Source organism: Anas acuta, chromosome 3 (assembly GCF_963932015.1).
Source record: "Anas acuta chromosome 3, bAnaAcu1.1, whole genome shotgun sequence".
In the NCBI taxonomy this organism is placed as follows: domain Eukaryota; kingdom Metazoa; phylum Chordata; class Aves; order Anseriformes; family Anatidae; genus Anas; species Anas acuta.
This window is the reverse complement of record NC_088981.1, coordinates 99774852-99791297: the sequence shown is the minus strand read 5'-3', so window position 1 is coordinate 99791297 and position 16446 is coordinate 99774852. Positions and strand designations below refer to the sequence as shown.

At 37.6% G+C, this 16446-nt stretch overlaps 1 protein-coding gene across 2 annotated transcripts in view; it reads left to right on the top strand.

The window, feature by feature from the left end:
- EIPR1 (EARP complex and GARP complex interacting protein 1) overlaps positions 1–16446 on the top strand; it is a 74079-nt gene that overhangs the window by 28932 nt on the left and 28701 nt on the right. For both annotated transcript variants that reach the window (XM_068678517.1, XM_068678518.1), the window contains exon 4: positions 11092–11248. In XM_068678517.1, the coding sequence (XP_068534618.1) occupies positions 11092–11248 (157 nt within the window). The remainder of the gene's footprint in view (positions 1–11091; positions 11249–16446) is intronic.

Sequence of the window (16446 nt, the reverse complement as noted above, 5' to 3'; positions counted from 1 at the left end):
GTGGATACATATATTGTCTTGTAGTATTTCTAAGCATTCTTTGTCCAACTAGCTTGTCAATAAGTGAAATCTAGAAGCTTGTTCTTCTCTGGTGTGTATGGACTTCAGTTATTGCTGAAACATGTAAGTGAAACCAAGCATTCTGTGCAAGATCCATCAGGTTTTTAAGAGGTTTTGGGACTTCACTTTTCTCACATTCAATTTTGTTACTCTATTTCTACCACGAAAAATGTAGCCTGCTTTTACTTCCTCATACCGCATCATTATTAATAGGCTAGAGAGACTGAAGGAGGGTCACTTGCTTGACAGACTCGTAAGAGGACACTGAAGATCTATTTTTTCCCTCTTCATGCTGACCTAATCAAGATCACAATTCAACTCCTAATCATATCTTAACTATTTGGTCAGTAGGATTATATTTATGTGTAAGGTAGTCAATCTAGATTTGGATGTATCCACGTGATAACACTAACCATGGTTAACCCTCACCATGTTTTTTTTATGCATGTAATGGGTTCACCTCAAAGGTATGAGAAGCCAGGATCCTCAAAGGTAAAGAGAAGCCAACATTTGGTCCTTGGTGCTCCCTGGCTTCATCAGCAGTCTCCACCACACAGGAGGTGAGATGAAGCTGATCATCCAGTTCCAACCAAGCTGTAGCAGAGTTTCAACTGACTTCCCTAAAGTTTAAAGTCACATTATGCAGCGTTTCACTCCCGTGTGAGTGAATATAAATTGCTCATGCTCAACCTGTGAGCTGAACCTTTAGGAACTGGTCCGCTAGCAATGATCTGAAGCCAGCAATGAAGATACAGGGTCAAAGCTGAACTTGAAATTTGTTGTTTTAAACTAGATATCAGTGAACTATTTCACATAGATTCTACATTGTATTTTCTGAAATTAGTATGTGCGGCATAAAGGAAATGTGAGTGTGGGAGGTAATTTTGTTGAGTACTTCAGCTCAATCTGTTGATACTGTTTTGGCCTAGACATAAGAAGCCAACAAATGATGAGAGTCAGTAAACTTATGACAGCAAATATGAAAGTTTTGGCATGTGCTTTTAAGGCAATAAGAAGGAAGAAAATATAATAGCATATGTTATTAGTAAAAGGGGAAGTATATTTGGGGTATATCCAGGGAATGGAAGTTATTGGAGATCAGTGTGTGAGCTGGAGGCTCTATAGGGACAGTATATGCCATGGTTCTGTGCTTTTCTGTAAAAAATAATAAATAAATAAATGAAATTACCTAAAAACCAGTGTTAAAAATAATCCCAGGGCACAGGATGGGAGGTGCAGTGCAGTCCCTGTGGCCAAGGGACAGCCTTTCTCTGTGGCAAGCCAAATGGCTTGGGGGAGCCAGCCTCAGAAAAGGGGCCCTCAGCCCCCCCAACCCTCCTCCTTGTCCATGTGAGGACATCTTCCAGGCGGCTCCCAACACAGCTGCCTTTGGCCACACATGGGCCGCTCTATCACAGAGCCTTGCTCACAGTGGCCACCACTGCCCCGGGCCCTATAAAACAGGCCCCTTGCAGCCAGCCCACCATTTGCTGAACATCTCTGCCCTCTGACTGCCAGCTCGTGTGGCAGGAAGGACACTAGGAGAGCAAGGCAAACAGCAGACCTCTTGGTGTGCGAGGACAGCCATGCAATAGATTTATACAAATCTATAATAGCCATCCTACAGTCAAACTTTTAGCTCAGAGACAGGACACTTTCTTTGTGAGTACTGACCAAATACACCTTATGTTTATGGCAAACGTCATCTTAGTGGGATCACAGATACATGGAAGAACCCAAGCTCTTTTGGAAGGACAGATCATGAAGGCTTAAAGGGAAAAGATCTCAATTACAAGTCATTGCTGGGTAAAACTGTGTGTATTAATAGAGTGGCTGCACTTCTTGATCTCCATTGAGGTAAAGAAAGAAGTGGAAATGGCAAAAGTCTGCCATAAGGGGTGGTGAACGTATCTTTCTCAATTGAGATATTAGATGTTAGTCCTGCAAATTTGGACAGTCACACAAACTGCTCACATTGCTTCAAACAGGACAAGTGGAATTACATCCAGATTTCCACGAAGTGTCAAGCAGTTATTATTTGTCTTTGGAACTCATATGCAATGAAATTGAAATGCTAAAGCTTATTTAAATTGAACATTGAATGTGCAACTGTCTGGTGATGGCCTAATTCAATGAGGGGATAAGTGGTTCTCAGTTGTCATTAAATTGTTAAGGAGTATAGTGTTTTAATATCTCACGAAACATCAAGTGGGAGCGTTAATGCATTGCTATCATCTAGTCCCACTTAACTGACAGCTGCTGTGGTTTTTGTGGTGATGGAAGTGAATGCCTCCACGAGACTCCTGCGTTCTCTTTGGTACTTTTGCACACAAAAAAAGGACAATGTTGATAATAGTGTTCAGCTTCGCTAGCCTTAGTGATGATGGAAGCCAACACGTATATAGGGTTCATTGGTTTTTATTGGTGTGTTGTGTAGCTCTCCTCAGCCCAGGGTTAAATCTCCCAAAGCTTTTTGTAAGCTTTTTGTATGGCTGGCTGATACCTTGCTTCAGGTACAGCTGCTGCAGTTCTGGTGGGCTGGTGATAACAAGAGTGTGAAGGCTACCACCAACAAACAAAAGCAAGTAGTTAGTGGTAATTTCTCCATTCTTTTCTACAATGTTAAAATACCTAGAGAGGGATACCTGCTGTATCAAAAGTGCCATAAGTCACTGTTGTGTCTTACAAGTTCTGTTCCTCTGAAGTGTTAGAAAGTAAGCATGTCTGTTTGTGCTGCTAAGCAGCTTTTACAGTGCTATAGCTAAATTTTAGCCTGAAGAACAGAGTTCAGCTCATAAGTGTAGTGAGGGTTACAGTTCCTCACTTGGGCTGGCCTCCTATGGCAGAATTCCAGAAATGCAGTCAGTAAATGTTGAGATCCCTTAAATATCTATCCTTGGAGAGCACATCCCAAGCAAAAGATATGTGCTGAGACGTCATCTCAAATCACCTCTGGATAGGGTAAGAAACCTCAGTATAAAAAAGTGCAATTTGTGCCTTCTCCAATTTTTCAGCCTGCTGACTGCCTGCTTTCTGCAGGTTCTGTCTCCTCCTTCCATATAACATGATTGGTTTACCTGTCTCTTCGTGTCATACCTGCTCCTTTGCAGACTTTTAGATCATTGTCTCTGTGTTGCCATCCAGCCTGTGAGAGTTTCAAAACGTCCTCATACATGTGTTAGCACAATGCAGAATGGGAGCCTGCTGTCTAGCACCCAAGTCTCACCTATGTTGTATTTGTGTGCCATAAATGTGAATTTAGGATTATCTGTGGTCTGCATGCTAGCAGTAAAGCTGCTGTTTGTGCAGTGCTTTCCACTTGTTGGAGTCTTGAGACAACAAGTAGGCATGAAAGATGTCTTCTGTATGAGTATGTCTTGGGCTGGACTTGATTAGAGGATGTTACTGTGTTTGTACTAATTATTTCTGCTTCCATCTTGACTTGGAAACATACTTCTATTAGGATACAGAGTGAGCTGGTATATCGTGTTTCTGCTGTGTTTCTATGTTTATGTTTTTCAAAATCAAAAGCAGTTTTTTGGTACCTAAAAAATAAATGGAAAGAAAAATCAGGCTGCCTATAATTTATTATTCTTACATATACCTCACCCCATGCATTTTTGGAAAAACGAAAAAAGGTACTATAAAGGTACTATGCAGGCCTGTAGCACTAAAGAAGAAATTCTGAACCCAGAAAAAAGAATGGAGGTGTTTTTTCCCCCACCATATTCTTTTACCTGTAAAAGATGTGTTCTGGAATAAATGGAATGTGGTTTATTTTTTTTACAAGCTGATTAAAAAGGCTACAAAGTTGTTCTTCAAAAAATGCGTACTTAAATAATTTTGGTTTTGATTTCCTCATTTTATTAAAACAAGAGAAGGATGTTTACCTTCATTAATAAGGAAAAGCGATAACTCTGTCAATGGTAAGAAGGAGGCTTCTGAATACTCGCTGCTTGTTCCTGTCCTACTGAGAGCATTAATGGGCACCAGCTGGGCTGTAGCTATAGCGGCTTCGCCACTTCAGCCTCGCACAGCAAGAGCTGCTGTGGCAGTGCTGCAGAAGGGCCTCCTGTGCAGATTTAGGAAGCATACACTTCAGTTGTTGTTCCCTGGGCAACAGAATAACTGCAGCCAGCTGGCTTTGCACCACCTGAGCTGATCAAAGAGCAAACCCTGTCAGGCACTGATACTTCGGCTCCTCCAGCTTCAGTGTGAATGTCTGCAGGCAGTGATGTAGGAAGCATTGTCATTTGGGTTTCAAGGTTAAACACAGGGGAATGAGGCAGAATGACAGCAGAAAGTAAAACGTAAACATTGTTCCTGTACATGTTACTGTCTGTGTTTCATTATTGATTTTAAGAAATCAATTAAAAAATACTTAATTACTAATGTACATATAGAATGTGCTTCAGAATGATTTAAAAAGAGAGCAGGAGACTAGCAATAACCGTCTTTGTTTTCTTTCTTCCAAAAGAATACATTAATCAAGGGTGATTTATCACATATTTAGGTAAGAAAAGAAAGATCGTAAAGAATAATTGAACAGAAAGACTCACGTGCTTTGTACAATGACATAATTGGGAAGGGCAGAGCAGAGCTGGACCTGGTCTGCTTTGGGTGACTGCAGTAAGCCTCTGAAAAGCCAGGACTGCAGTTCTGTATGTCAGAGCGTGCTTCAGTGGCATGGTAGGTTTTATTCAGCAAGTGGCGCCACAAGAATGAAAGGTAGATGATTGAACAGCTGTGAGCTGCAGGGCTGACTGATGTGTTCCTGTATAATTGGGATGAAAATCCACTTGTGTGGGATTGGGGGGTGGTGTGGTGGTGGTAATACTCATATGTTCATTTATCTGTATTCTTACACTTTACCATTTATATTACAACAATGCCTACAGGCATCACTTTGCTTACAAGTTGTAGTGGGGTTTAACTTCTTAAAATCACATTTTTAAACTTTGTTATCAAATGGTAAACATCACAAACAAAGGGTATCAATGGTAAACTCTTGAAATAAATTTCTTCTTTATCTTTTTTAATGTCTCTATTGCCTGTGAAAGATACTAGCTTCAGTTCTGGAAGAGTAACTGCAGTGGGTAAACTGGAGGCAAGCAGAACGTGGATAAGTGATAGTACGTATCGATGGTTATCAAGTTCTCGATACACACCTGAACGAGTAAGGGAAACAATTGGTGGTTTTCTGCATGTACTCAAACCTCTTATCTGCTGAAACTGCAGAGTATTGATCGCCATCTATACTTCTGATGATGATTTATTTTATTCATATTCCATGTGTTCTTTTTGTTCTTCAGTTTCATCTTTGTTTTAGTAATACTTGACTGTCTCCAAAATAGTTTCGGATGTTTTTTCTTTTTTTCCCTCTTTTTTCTTTTAAACCCAGACCATCAAGCAAAACTCTGAGTAGTTTTTCTGTAGCTTCCTTCCAGAAAATCTATTTGTGGAAGGAGAGTTTCAATAAAGGAATTAAGTTTGGAAAAACAATGAAATTACTGGGTTACTTTCAATTGCAAAATCTTAGACCTTTGTTTTTGTATTAGTGAGAACAAAAAGGCATACTTGTTATGTTGGAGCTCTATTTCAGACCACTTACTGTCTTCAGTGGCTATAGACCACATCTCTTCCTTCTGCATCTATTCTGAGTTATTGTGTCAGTTATCCAGCTATCAGTTGGTTTCTTAGAATATTTACTGGGATTATAAGTCATGTCCTTGTTAAACTTGCAATTTATTAAAGGGAATAAACTGTATTTTTCAAGATGTCTCTGTAAACAAATTTTTATAATGGCACCAATCTGAAAACTTGCTAAAGTCCAGCATGTGTTACACTTGGCCTCATTTCTGAACTAATTTAGACCCAAACTGCAATCACTGTGTAATCATCTTACATCTTCCCACACTGTTGATTCAGCACTAGTCTGGACTATGTTTGTTGCTTTCCATGCAAAGAATTCTTTGTAGTTTTCCAGGCTATAGAATTTTCTAAATAAATCTTTTAAAAGTCAATCAAATTTTTATAAACTTTTAGGTTATTCACTCTAAATCTGGAGACCTGACAGAGCTCACTTTTACTATGCGAGTCTGTAGGAATTCATGAATCGAAATCAGGGGTTGTTTGAAGTGCTTAGACAATTCCTTCTTGCTTAAAAATCTGGAAACTTATAGCAAGATGTAATTTTTCATAAGAACAGGAATGACTTCTAGTATAACGAGCAGAAGTATTGCATCTGGAATCAGCAGTCTGTGTACTTATATTCACATTTTTCTTTTTGCTTCTAGTCCTGAAATGACTCTGTAGATGTTGAGGAATGTCTGCTTGCTACAGCATTCCAGCCAGCAGTGCTTCAGTGAATTCATCTGTTTATGTATTATAATTCTCTAAAGGAGTAACAAGTGCTTATATTTAAGGTTACCTATATTTTTATTATTTTTGGTGGGAGGCTTATTTCTTTCTCAGAGCTGGTGAAGTTGGAGCAGCTCTCCCAGGGGAACATTTTTTTTCAGCGGTTGATAAACAGGATGCTTCACCTGTGTATAACTTCTACCCTTTTTCTGTGTTGAAAAAGCTGGTCGTGGGAAGCTGAAAATTGTTATGGAAATAGTCCTCATTGGGAAGTCCTTTGGAGTGCTGTAGTGAAAATTGGTATTGATTTGACCAAGTTGTGACCCTTTGCAAATTGCACACTCTGCATGCAGAGAGTTTTCTCACTTGCTTGACTTGTAAAGTAGGCATCTGAAGAAGGTCTTGTGCTCTGTAGCTCTCTTAGGCTTTGGATGAACTCCCCAAAGTTTGTCTCCTGCAGTTACTGCACCCTCAGAGCTGCCAGCATAACTGCGTGTGTAGATGCTTTCCAACTGAGTGCTGTCAAAATGTGGGATATTTGCTTATTCCTCGACTTCTTGTTTGCTTGTTCTTGAGCTTGGATCATTTCAACAGAACCAGGTAGAACAAACTGTACAGTCACTCTGGCAGATCTGTGAGTGTGATGTCCTCTGCCCAGGAGTTCGTGTTAATGAAGCTGGGGAGGAGTTGTTGCAATTGTTAAAGCATGTCTAACTCTGGCCTTAACTGTACCTAGTGAAAGGTGTGCTGAAGGTGCATGATGGATTAGACGAGGATTTTTTTGAGTAATGAGGAACAAAAGTGACAAAGATGCAACAGTTCATTGTCTTAGTCCTGGGTCATTTCTTCTGAACAATGCTTTAGGAATACAGCAGGACTCCCTTCTGCGAACCTTTTATTTATATTTTATGAAAGCGTAACTTAACAGTTATTTAGTGCTTAGTTAAACCTACAAATATATTTCTTCATACACTCAGTGATAAGACTGCAACAGTAGCTAGCTTAACCTTATCTATTTTTTTTCTGCATTGGTGCTGTGCCATAAAGAAATAAAAATTCTGGTTTAAATATGAGGTAAGGAAAAGTGGTCTCCAGCTATGTGAATAGCTTTAAGGAAAGCATAGAGATATGACCTAGTTATTATGTGTTTTGCTTGCTGCTCTTTCTTTGATAGAGTAACTAGTATTGTCATTTCAATATTACATTCATTCATATTGGTCTCTTAACATTTTTAGAGAAATAATGCAAGAGGTTATAGATAACAACCTTGTCATTATCAATGTGCGTATGCAGTGGGATGAAGTGAAGATAGTAAAATAAGGGAAAATCTGGGGTTTCTGCTTGCCCTTAGGTATTCAGTGTAAGCAGTGGAACTATAGAAGCAGTAGTGAAATTACTTAGTAATATTGTTTGCAAATTTTAATATGAGTGCTTGGGAAGTTACAACTAGGTGGGTAATTCCAGAAACTGTGCTACTAGAGAACTTCTCGTACAGCCACAAGCAGCTTATTGTGGGACTTGGATTTCTATGCAGTGAGTTATCTTCTGTCTATGGGTTTATAAAGGTTTGTTGCCAGTGCATTTTTGATTAAAATGAATCATGACCCACAAAAAAGTTCATGTCGTAGTGGAATGTCATAATGGAATGATACTTTAACTCAGACATAGTTTGCCTGCTTACCAGGACAAAAATGGTGTATACTTTCAAAGTTCCTTATATAAAGGAAAACCAAGCCTAAGGATAAGACCAGGTGTATCTAAAATTACTTCTGTGGGAGGCAGTGGTGATTCCATATTGGTTTCACACATCTAGGAATTAATAGTGTCAGAACTGTAGATGAGTACATAAGAAGTGCAAAGAGAAACTAAAAGTACTCTCAATTAAGTCTTTTCAGTCTACAGGTTTTAGCTATGTATGTAATTCCAGAATTTGTCCAAACAGTAAAAATGAAAGCTGAAGATTTGTAATGCACATGCTGTTGTTTATAATAGTTGATCATTCAATAGCTGGAAAGCAGCCTGTTTTTTTTTTTTTTTTTCCATGCTCATCTCCAAACCCAGCTGCAAGCAGAGCACTACACTGAGTGTGCTGCATCTTGAGGAGTTGTGTGTTGTGTGCAAGCTGGCTTTTAGTGTTGTTCCTTTCTGACACACACAGAATTGTTCTCCCATACCACCAGCCCCATGGAAGTGAAACACATAGGATGGCACGGAGTTTTGCATGTGAAATTCTGAGCCAACCTAATAAAAAGAAAAAAGATTGCCTAAAGTCCTACAAAATCACAGTCATTAATACAGAAGTCTAGCTTGCTCAAATTACTTTCCAGAAAGAGAAGCTTCTCATGCATTTTGGAAGAGCAAATGGCATCTGATACGCATCGTATAGTCAGAGCAGCTTTCCAGAGAGAATATATGCTGGGCACCAAGAAATGGCTTACATAGGTTTGTAAGATGTGGAAATCTGTTAAATTTGTTTTTATTACCCAAGTAAATTTCTTCTGCCAGGAATACCAACATATACTTCCATCTTGTTCCTTAGAAGCATCCACAGTTATAATCTGAAAACAAATATGAATTCTTCATAGAAATGTTGTATGCATTCACAATTGGTGGCCTTTGACAAATTTTCAAAGCATGAAAGTGCTATAGGAGCCTGGGTTACATCAAGTTTCAGAAAGATTTCAATATTTTCTTCTTCAGGTTCAACCACTCTTCAAATCACTGCTCATTTAGTTGTTTTAGAATTCTTATTTTTTCTATTTTTTTAATTTTTGAGAAGTTAAAATGACTTTGTAAGGTTGTCTTGAGACTCGTGGTGCTGTTCTGTCAGCAAAGATAGCTTGAGAAATTTGTAGTTCATTTTCCATGATGGCTTTTGTGGTTCTCTGAATAGACTTTGGTGATAGTGGAAAAGCTAAAGCTTTATATGCATGGTACAGACCTTTCACTAATTCTAATACACCGTAAATTTCTTTTCAGTGTTCTTTAACATTTTAACATTCTGCCACATATTTGAGTATCTAGCCAAAACACGGAGTAAATCTTAGTTTCTCAAACTACATTGCACGTTCAGTTTAGGTTATCTTTATTTGTGTTGTGTAGAATGCATACTGTGCATTGACTTGCCCTTTGTTAAAGAAAGGTAGCCATGTGCTACCTCTTCCTATTCTTTATTCAGTGGCACATTGATTTAAAGGGAAGGATTTGCCTCAAATGGTTTAGAAATGGCTATTTAGTTAGCATGCATTAGTATTATTACAAGCTCAATTACATGCTAATAAATAAGTGATTATCCATCATCTTCTGATATATAGTCTCTTGATACTGTATTCAACTTGTTATACAGCAAACTAGAATTTCTATACAGTTACCAAAATCATACATATATTTCATACTTAGTGCGCTCTATCAAATACGTAGTGCTCATGTATTCTGAATTCCATACCTTAAATTCCTTCTCTTACACCGTTTACTTTTTTCAGAAATGGATGTTGCTTTTTGTCCTATTGTGTGTTGCTTGAATGCCTGTTTTGTGTGTATAATATTCAAATTGGTTACCTCTGTAGTGGAGACATTTCTGTTAAATGTCACTGAGCCTGAGAAGGCCTTTTTCAGATTTACCATCCACCCTTTTAAAAACAAACGCCCTCATTACTACAGTCATTCCTGTTTTCCTCTCTGCTGATCCGAGCTGGTCATGTCTGCTCATGGGTCTTTAATCAGGCACTGGACTAAGATCAGCCAGATGTACCTGAAGACAGAACAATGAGAGACACACGTGAAAAGGCTTTGCAACACAAAACGTTTCACCCGTTGCTTATGCTTTGTACTTTGCACTTAGCATCCTCCAGCAGGTAGTGACACCCTCCATTCACCTAACATCCCCGTAGCTGGTTTCTTTGTTCCTGCTGCAGTAGATAATTGACCTGTCCTTGTTCTGGGAAGCCTGGACCACAGCTTGTAACGATATGAACATAGGTGGTGCTGCTCTCATCTCTTCCCATTCTGTGCTGCTAGAAATTCCTTTTTTTGGGGGGGGTGATGGGCGTTACCTTATGGTATTCTATAAACCATATGGTATTTTTCCCCTTCAATCTATAGTCAGCTCGTTCCTTGTATGTTGTAATACTTTGCTATATGCATATAAGTTCTGTTTTCTTTTGGAAGCTGTTTTTGTTCACTGGAGATACAGGAATGTATTTGGGTAGAAACCTGAAGTTTAGTGGTAAACGGTTATTGGTAGCAAAGGATACAACATAATGCTGTAGGTTTAACTGAAGGTAGCCCCTGAATGGAAAATATTAAGTGTCTCAATTGTTAAGGGCTCACGTAATACAAGTTGTGCATTATTCTCATTGACGTCAACAGGGGGAATGAAGCTTTGAAAACTTGCCTTAAACATTGTTGTTTTCATGGGCACTGACTTTTGCCTTCAAAACAGGGAGAACTGGGTTGAATGAATGCTAATTATGAGTTTGCAGCAACTTGACTGCTAACTTGGGGTCTGTCGGTATCCATGTTCTGTGTTCTTTGATTCAGCTTACTCTAATACTTTAAAATTTTTTAAACAGCAGATGTGCACTGCTTATAGATTTGTGTAAATGTTGATGCACTGTATCCAAAATATGTCTCCCATACAATGATCTGTTGACATTATTCTTTGTTGCTTAGCTTCAGACAGTAAAGTCATGACATGTGCTGCTGTTTGGAGGATGCCGAAGGAATTGGAATCAGGCAGTCATGAATCCCCTGATGATTCATCAAGCAACACTCAAACCCTGGAGCTACTCTGTCACCTTGACAACACAGCCCATGGCAATATGGCCTGGTAGGATTCTGCATATTTTATACTCCTAGAAAAAAACTAAAGGAGAGACCTGTGCTGTTAGTCTTGTGCAGATTTATATTGTAGAGGCTATACTACACACTTTAAAACTACACATTTTTTAAAAAAGTACAAATTGGATTTTTGTCCCAGATGTTTCATAGATTAAAAACATTTATTATAGTCCTACAAACACATATGGAGTAACAGCCTGTGTACTGTTTTAATGTGCTTCTCCCCACCTGCCCCCATCTAAAGCCTTTGTTGCACAAAGGTATTATACTTAGTGTTTGTCTTTTCATGGAATATAAATTTGATGTTGCTTTTCAGTCTCTACTCACCTGATCTGGCATGAGTGCAAGTCATTTATTGTTTATTAAGGATAAGAATTCATTATTTGGTGAACTAATCTTTTCTGTTATCCAAGAAAAGACAAAAAGAGCTGTAATACTGCAGAGAGAACTATGGAGGTTTGTTTCCCTTTCTTTTCTGTTCTTTGAAAGAAAGTTAAATGTGTCTGTCGGGTATTCATAAATACTTTGCTTCTGGGAAATGCATATGACATGTTTCCCCTGCTTTCTGAACAGATGTGGGGCAAAGAACTGCTAACACGTTTGCTATTTCACCAACTGAAATGTTGTTTGTGTTTGTGGGACCACCTGGCCACCTTCCACGGGCAGGAAAAGTTGAAATTATAAGAAGATGGTCTGTAGAAGTCTTGGAAATGTCTGCTTGTCAGAATAGAGCAGAAGATGATCATGCAGGTTCTACAGTCCATTTCGCAATCATCAGAGAATTTTAAGAAAAACGGAACAACAGAGCAGGTTTTTTTTAAATGAAATGTGACATCTCTGAACTGAAATTGAACAGGGATAATGCAATGTCAATGTCGGTATTACTATAAGTGTCTTAAATGAGAGTAGAAAGGGCTTCTGGTTTCTGAATTCAGATACCTGCTGTGTGAGGTATCCAGCATGATCTCGTTATCCTTAAATATATTCTAGTAGCAGTAACTTTAAATTGTATCAAAAAGGAAAGATGCTTAAAATCAATCTCAGTTCCTTTTCAAAATCTAGTTACGTAAAGTTTTCTTTTCTTTTTTTCTTACTAGCTAGTTAATGGATAATTTAGAAGTGATAGCTAATTCAGTTGATTTTTCATTGTGTCATGCATTGTACCATAAGTTTTAAGCCTCTATTTCTGGTTTGGGGCTTGTATTTGAAATTTCAAGGTGTGGTTTGGTGGCTTTTTATTAGGTTCTTCTTAGAAAAGAATGGACATAACAATGAATTAAAAAGTGTGTTGTCTAGGCTACTTTATTCTAATATCACAGCTTAGCTAATGTTAGATTTTTCAATGTTAGCAACTTTTAAAGCTTTGCTACTCATTTTCATATGAATACTTCTGTTTATAACTCTTCAATCACATTAGGCAATGCGATTTTTACTATTGAAAACCTCAGATAATTACTTTCCAATATAGTTGGGAATATTATGAGGACTTTTTTTTATCTTCACCTTTTGCCCCTTAAATTAATGTGCTTTGTCTTTTTATTTCCCTTAATCTGTTCCTATGTCTCTGATACTGAGATACCTGGGTTTCATCAGAGGAAAAAGAGGGGGCACATTGCTGCTTAATATCAGGATGTGAATTTATGTGCAAGCCCAAAATCAGTTTGTTTTTTTTTTTTTCTCTGCTATAGTTGGTAACAAGTTCATTTTCAATTTTGTCTCCTGTCATGTGATTGTTTTTGTTCAGTGCTAGTGTTTACAAATACCTGCTACTATTTTAATACCTGTTATCTGTGTGTTTTCTCCATGATTTCTTGCCATTACATTTCTTTGGTGTCCTCTATTTTTGATTCACAGTTTATATTCAAACTTCATTGTTGATCTCTGTAGAATGTCTTATTTCTGTCACTTTACTATTACAAAATTTCCGTGTTTATAATTGGTTAAAATTCAATTTACGGTATGTGTTTCTGCTCTTTCAAGTATCATAAATATGGCATTGATGCTCTTCTCATTAGGTTATATGCCTGAGTATGTTTTACTCACAAAACACAATTTTGACACTGAACCTGGGGTTCAGGGTGGCCACGTACACTCTGAGGAGGAGTTTCCATCCCCAGGGCACACTATAGCAATAAGCCTCAAGTTCTACACCGGCTGAGGGTTGAACAGTTTTTAAGTCATGATAGCTTTTGAAATTAAATATTTTACATTTGATAGAGATGTTGTTTGTTGAAGTTAACTTTGAAAATAAGCAGTCAGAATGCATGTTTTGAATGCGGATAAAACAAATTGGGCTTTCATCACGTGTGTATATGCTGGGTAGGCATCCACTGCCTGTCTCTGCTTTGCTTGCTCATACTTTCTTTGTTTTCACTGCTCTTTATTTTTTTTTACCTTCTTTTTAATAAGGTTTATCTTCTTGCATTACTTTTCTGTTGACCTAAGAAAAATTTCCTCACAGATTTTCTTATTTCTAGTGTCATGTATGAGGAACATATGGGGGGATTTTCTTACCACATCTGGTGCGTTAGGTATTGGTTTTGCTTATTTGTTTACTGGTAATAAAAACAACTAATCCTGTGTTTCCTTATCTTTATCTCTTTTCATTTATGGAATGCTGTTCTCAAATACCTATGAAATGTCTTAGTAAAAACTACCATGGAGGTATTAATATCAATTTGTCTTCTGTGAACCAAAACCACTATTTCCAATTGCTTGTGACTTCCACTGGCAGTCTAAGCTTTCCTTACATAGGCACAACATTCAGGCACCTCCTGCTCGAGATCTTTGAAATACTTTTCTGGTTTTGACAGTTTTTTGACAAAAATCTGATTTCCAGCATGTTAAATGCAGGTGAGAAAGCAAGTTCTTTTGTAGGGTTCTGGTGTATCTGCAGTGTAAGAGTTGTTACAAATTAACTGTAACTATTCACTTTCAGTTATTAAGATAGTTTCTGTAACTAAGTTTTTGGATCTGGGAACAGTCTTTACTCAATTTTTACTGTTCTACTCAGCTTTTGAATGGCACAGGCTTCAGAAAACTCAACAGGTGCCTAAACTAGGCAAACAAGTAGCCTAAGAAGGTGGGGGAGCAGGTAAGAGATCCTGAAATTCCACAGAAAAGTGAAAATGTTCTTTTAGCAGCTCTAACGCTTTCCTGTTGCATTCAGGTAACATTTGTTTGCTGCCGTGTTGTAACATTAATTCTTCTATACTACCACCTTGTTAGGATTAGGATCTATACAGGAAAATTCTACCTTTATATTAAAAAAAAAAAGTCCAAAACAATTCAGTGGTCTTTATCCAATCAATTAAAACTTGAAAGTAACAGTTCTTTTAGGAGGATCACACAGTCTTTAAATTACATCAACTTTTATATTTGCTTGACAGCAAAGGCGTATAATAAATGCAGTCATGATTTCTTTTGAAATGAAAACCTTATTTTATTTTAATACTTCATATGTCGTGGTACCAGAAAAGTAATTGTGAGGAATGAGATCCCTTTGATATTTGTGTAGAGGTTTAATGAGAGTGTCAGGAGTGCCTACTGCATGGGCTAGCGTATAAACTACTATGTTTTTTTCTTTCTGCAATAGTTGCCTAACTGATGCTAATTGTTTGTGACATAGGCCTTTCAATTTCTTCAAATAATGCAGAAAATTCAAAGCTAACAGGAGATGGATATCAGTGAAGCTAATTAATTACAGACAGAATCAAAGAATTATCAGCTTTTAACAATAGTTTGCTACCTGTTTCTTTCCATACATTCTCCATTACCCACCTCTGGTGTTACAAAGATGGAATATATAAATTTTTTGGGAAAAAGTTGCTAAATGACAAGTCTTCACTAAGAGTGTCCTACTAGGCAATTGTCCTTTTTCTTCTTAGCCATATTTGTTCTATTATTTGAAAAATGTACTTGGATGTGTATTCCTTTTTCACTCCTTTCCAACCATGCAGATGGCCTGTTTGTTGCAAACAGATGTAAAATAGTAAGAATGTGTTATATCCATGTTGCCGTTTTGAAAAATCCCATATGACACTGTGCAAATTCTGCTGTTCCCCCACCCCACCTGATGTTTCTTCTAAAATGACTCTGCAGAAATTGCTCTTTCCACCTCCAGCTGTTTCAAAAATGAGCTTGTTTCATCCCTTCATTTCTACATTAGGACATAGAAAATTCTGTAAGCATCACGTGGCCCCAGAGGCTGGACAAGACTTCTATCTGACAGCTCCCTGTGTGCTTTCCTGCCAGACATTCCTACCACTAAAACATTTTTCCTAGGTTGGCCACCTCACTGATCTTTGACAGACAAGTCAGTTAGATGTTTCTTTCATGACATGTCATATATCCTTAATATTCTTTTTCTTTAAGTCTTCTTCAAGCTATAGAATGGAAAAGGTGTCTAACTTCTGTCCGTCTGCTTTGGAAGTGAATCCTGGCTTTACACCCATCTTTGTTTTTTATCAGCTTTCGTTGAAGAAACTCATTCTGTTCTTCTGTATGTGCTGTTCATTCTGTGTAGCCATTAATAATGGTAACAGTAATGCAGCATCAGTGTCTGTATATGTGAAATGTGTTACTCCTTACTTTGAAGCTTTCTTCCTGTTAGTATTAAAATAGATGAGCAAAGTTATAAACTTGTAATCCTCATGTAGACTTTTTAACTGTACCTCTTCTAACAGTTTATTTTTTTCTTAACTCCTTGGCCCCGCTTTTTGTTTGAAATATGTTGCCAATTGATTCTTTTTCTTTGTTAGTGAGTAGGTTCTAGCTCCTTGGTGTGTTGTTCATAAAGCTGTAAAAGGTTTGTCTTTGTAATAGTATCTGCAAATCCTCCAAGCAGATACACAGCTTTAGTCTTAAAGCGCTTTTTCTGGTGTGGGAAATAGAGTTCAACAGGAACAATAAACTATGCTGCCCAAAACACCTCACTCCTACAGTAATTTAGATACATATACTCTAGATCTTCTGTTACTGTAGATATGTCATGGAAAAAAAACAAATGGCAATATATGAAGGCAGAGATGGAATAGTGAAATAATTTTTAATAATGAAATTACAATGTTTTTGCATATTTGCTTTAGAATACTCTTTTTCAGTGTTTCTGCCATGATATTTAAATATACTTGTTGTATATAATCCAGTATTAATTATTTTAGTATTTCCTTAGTGTGTTGTATTCTT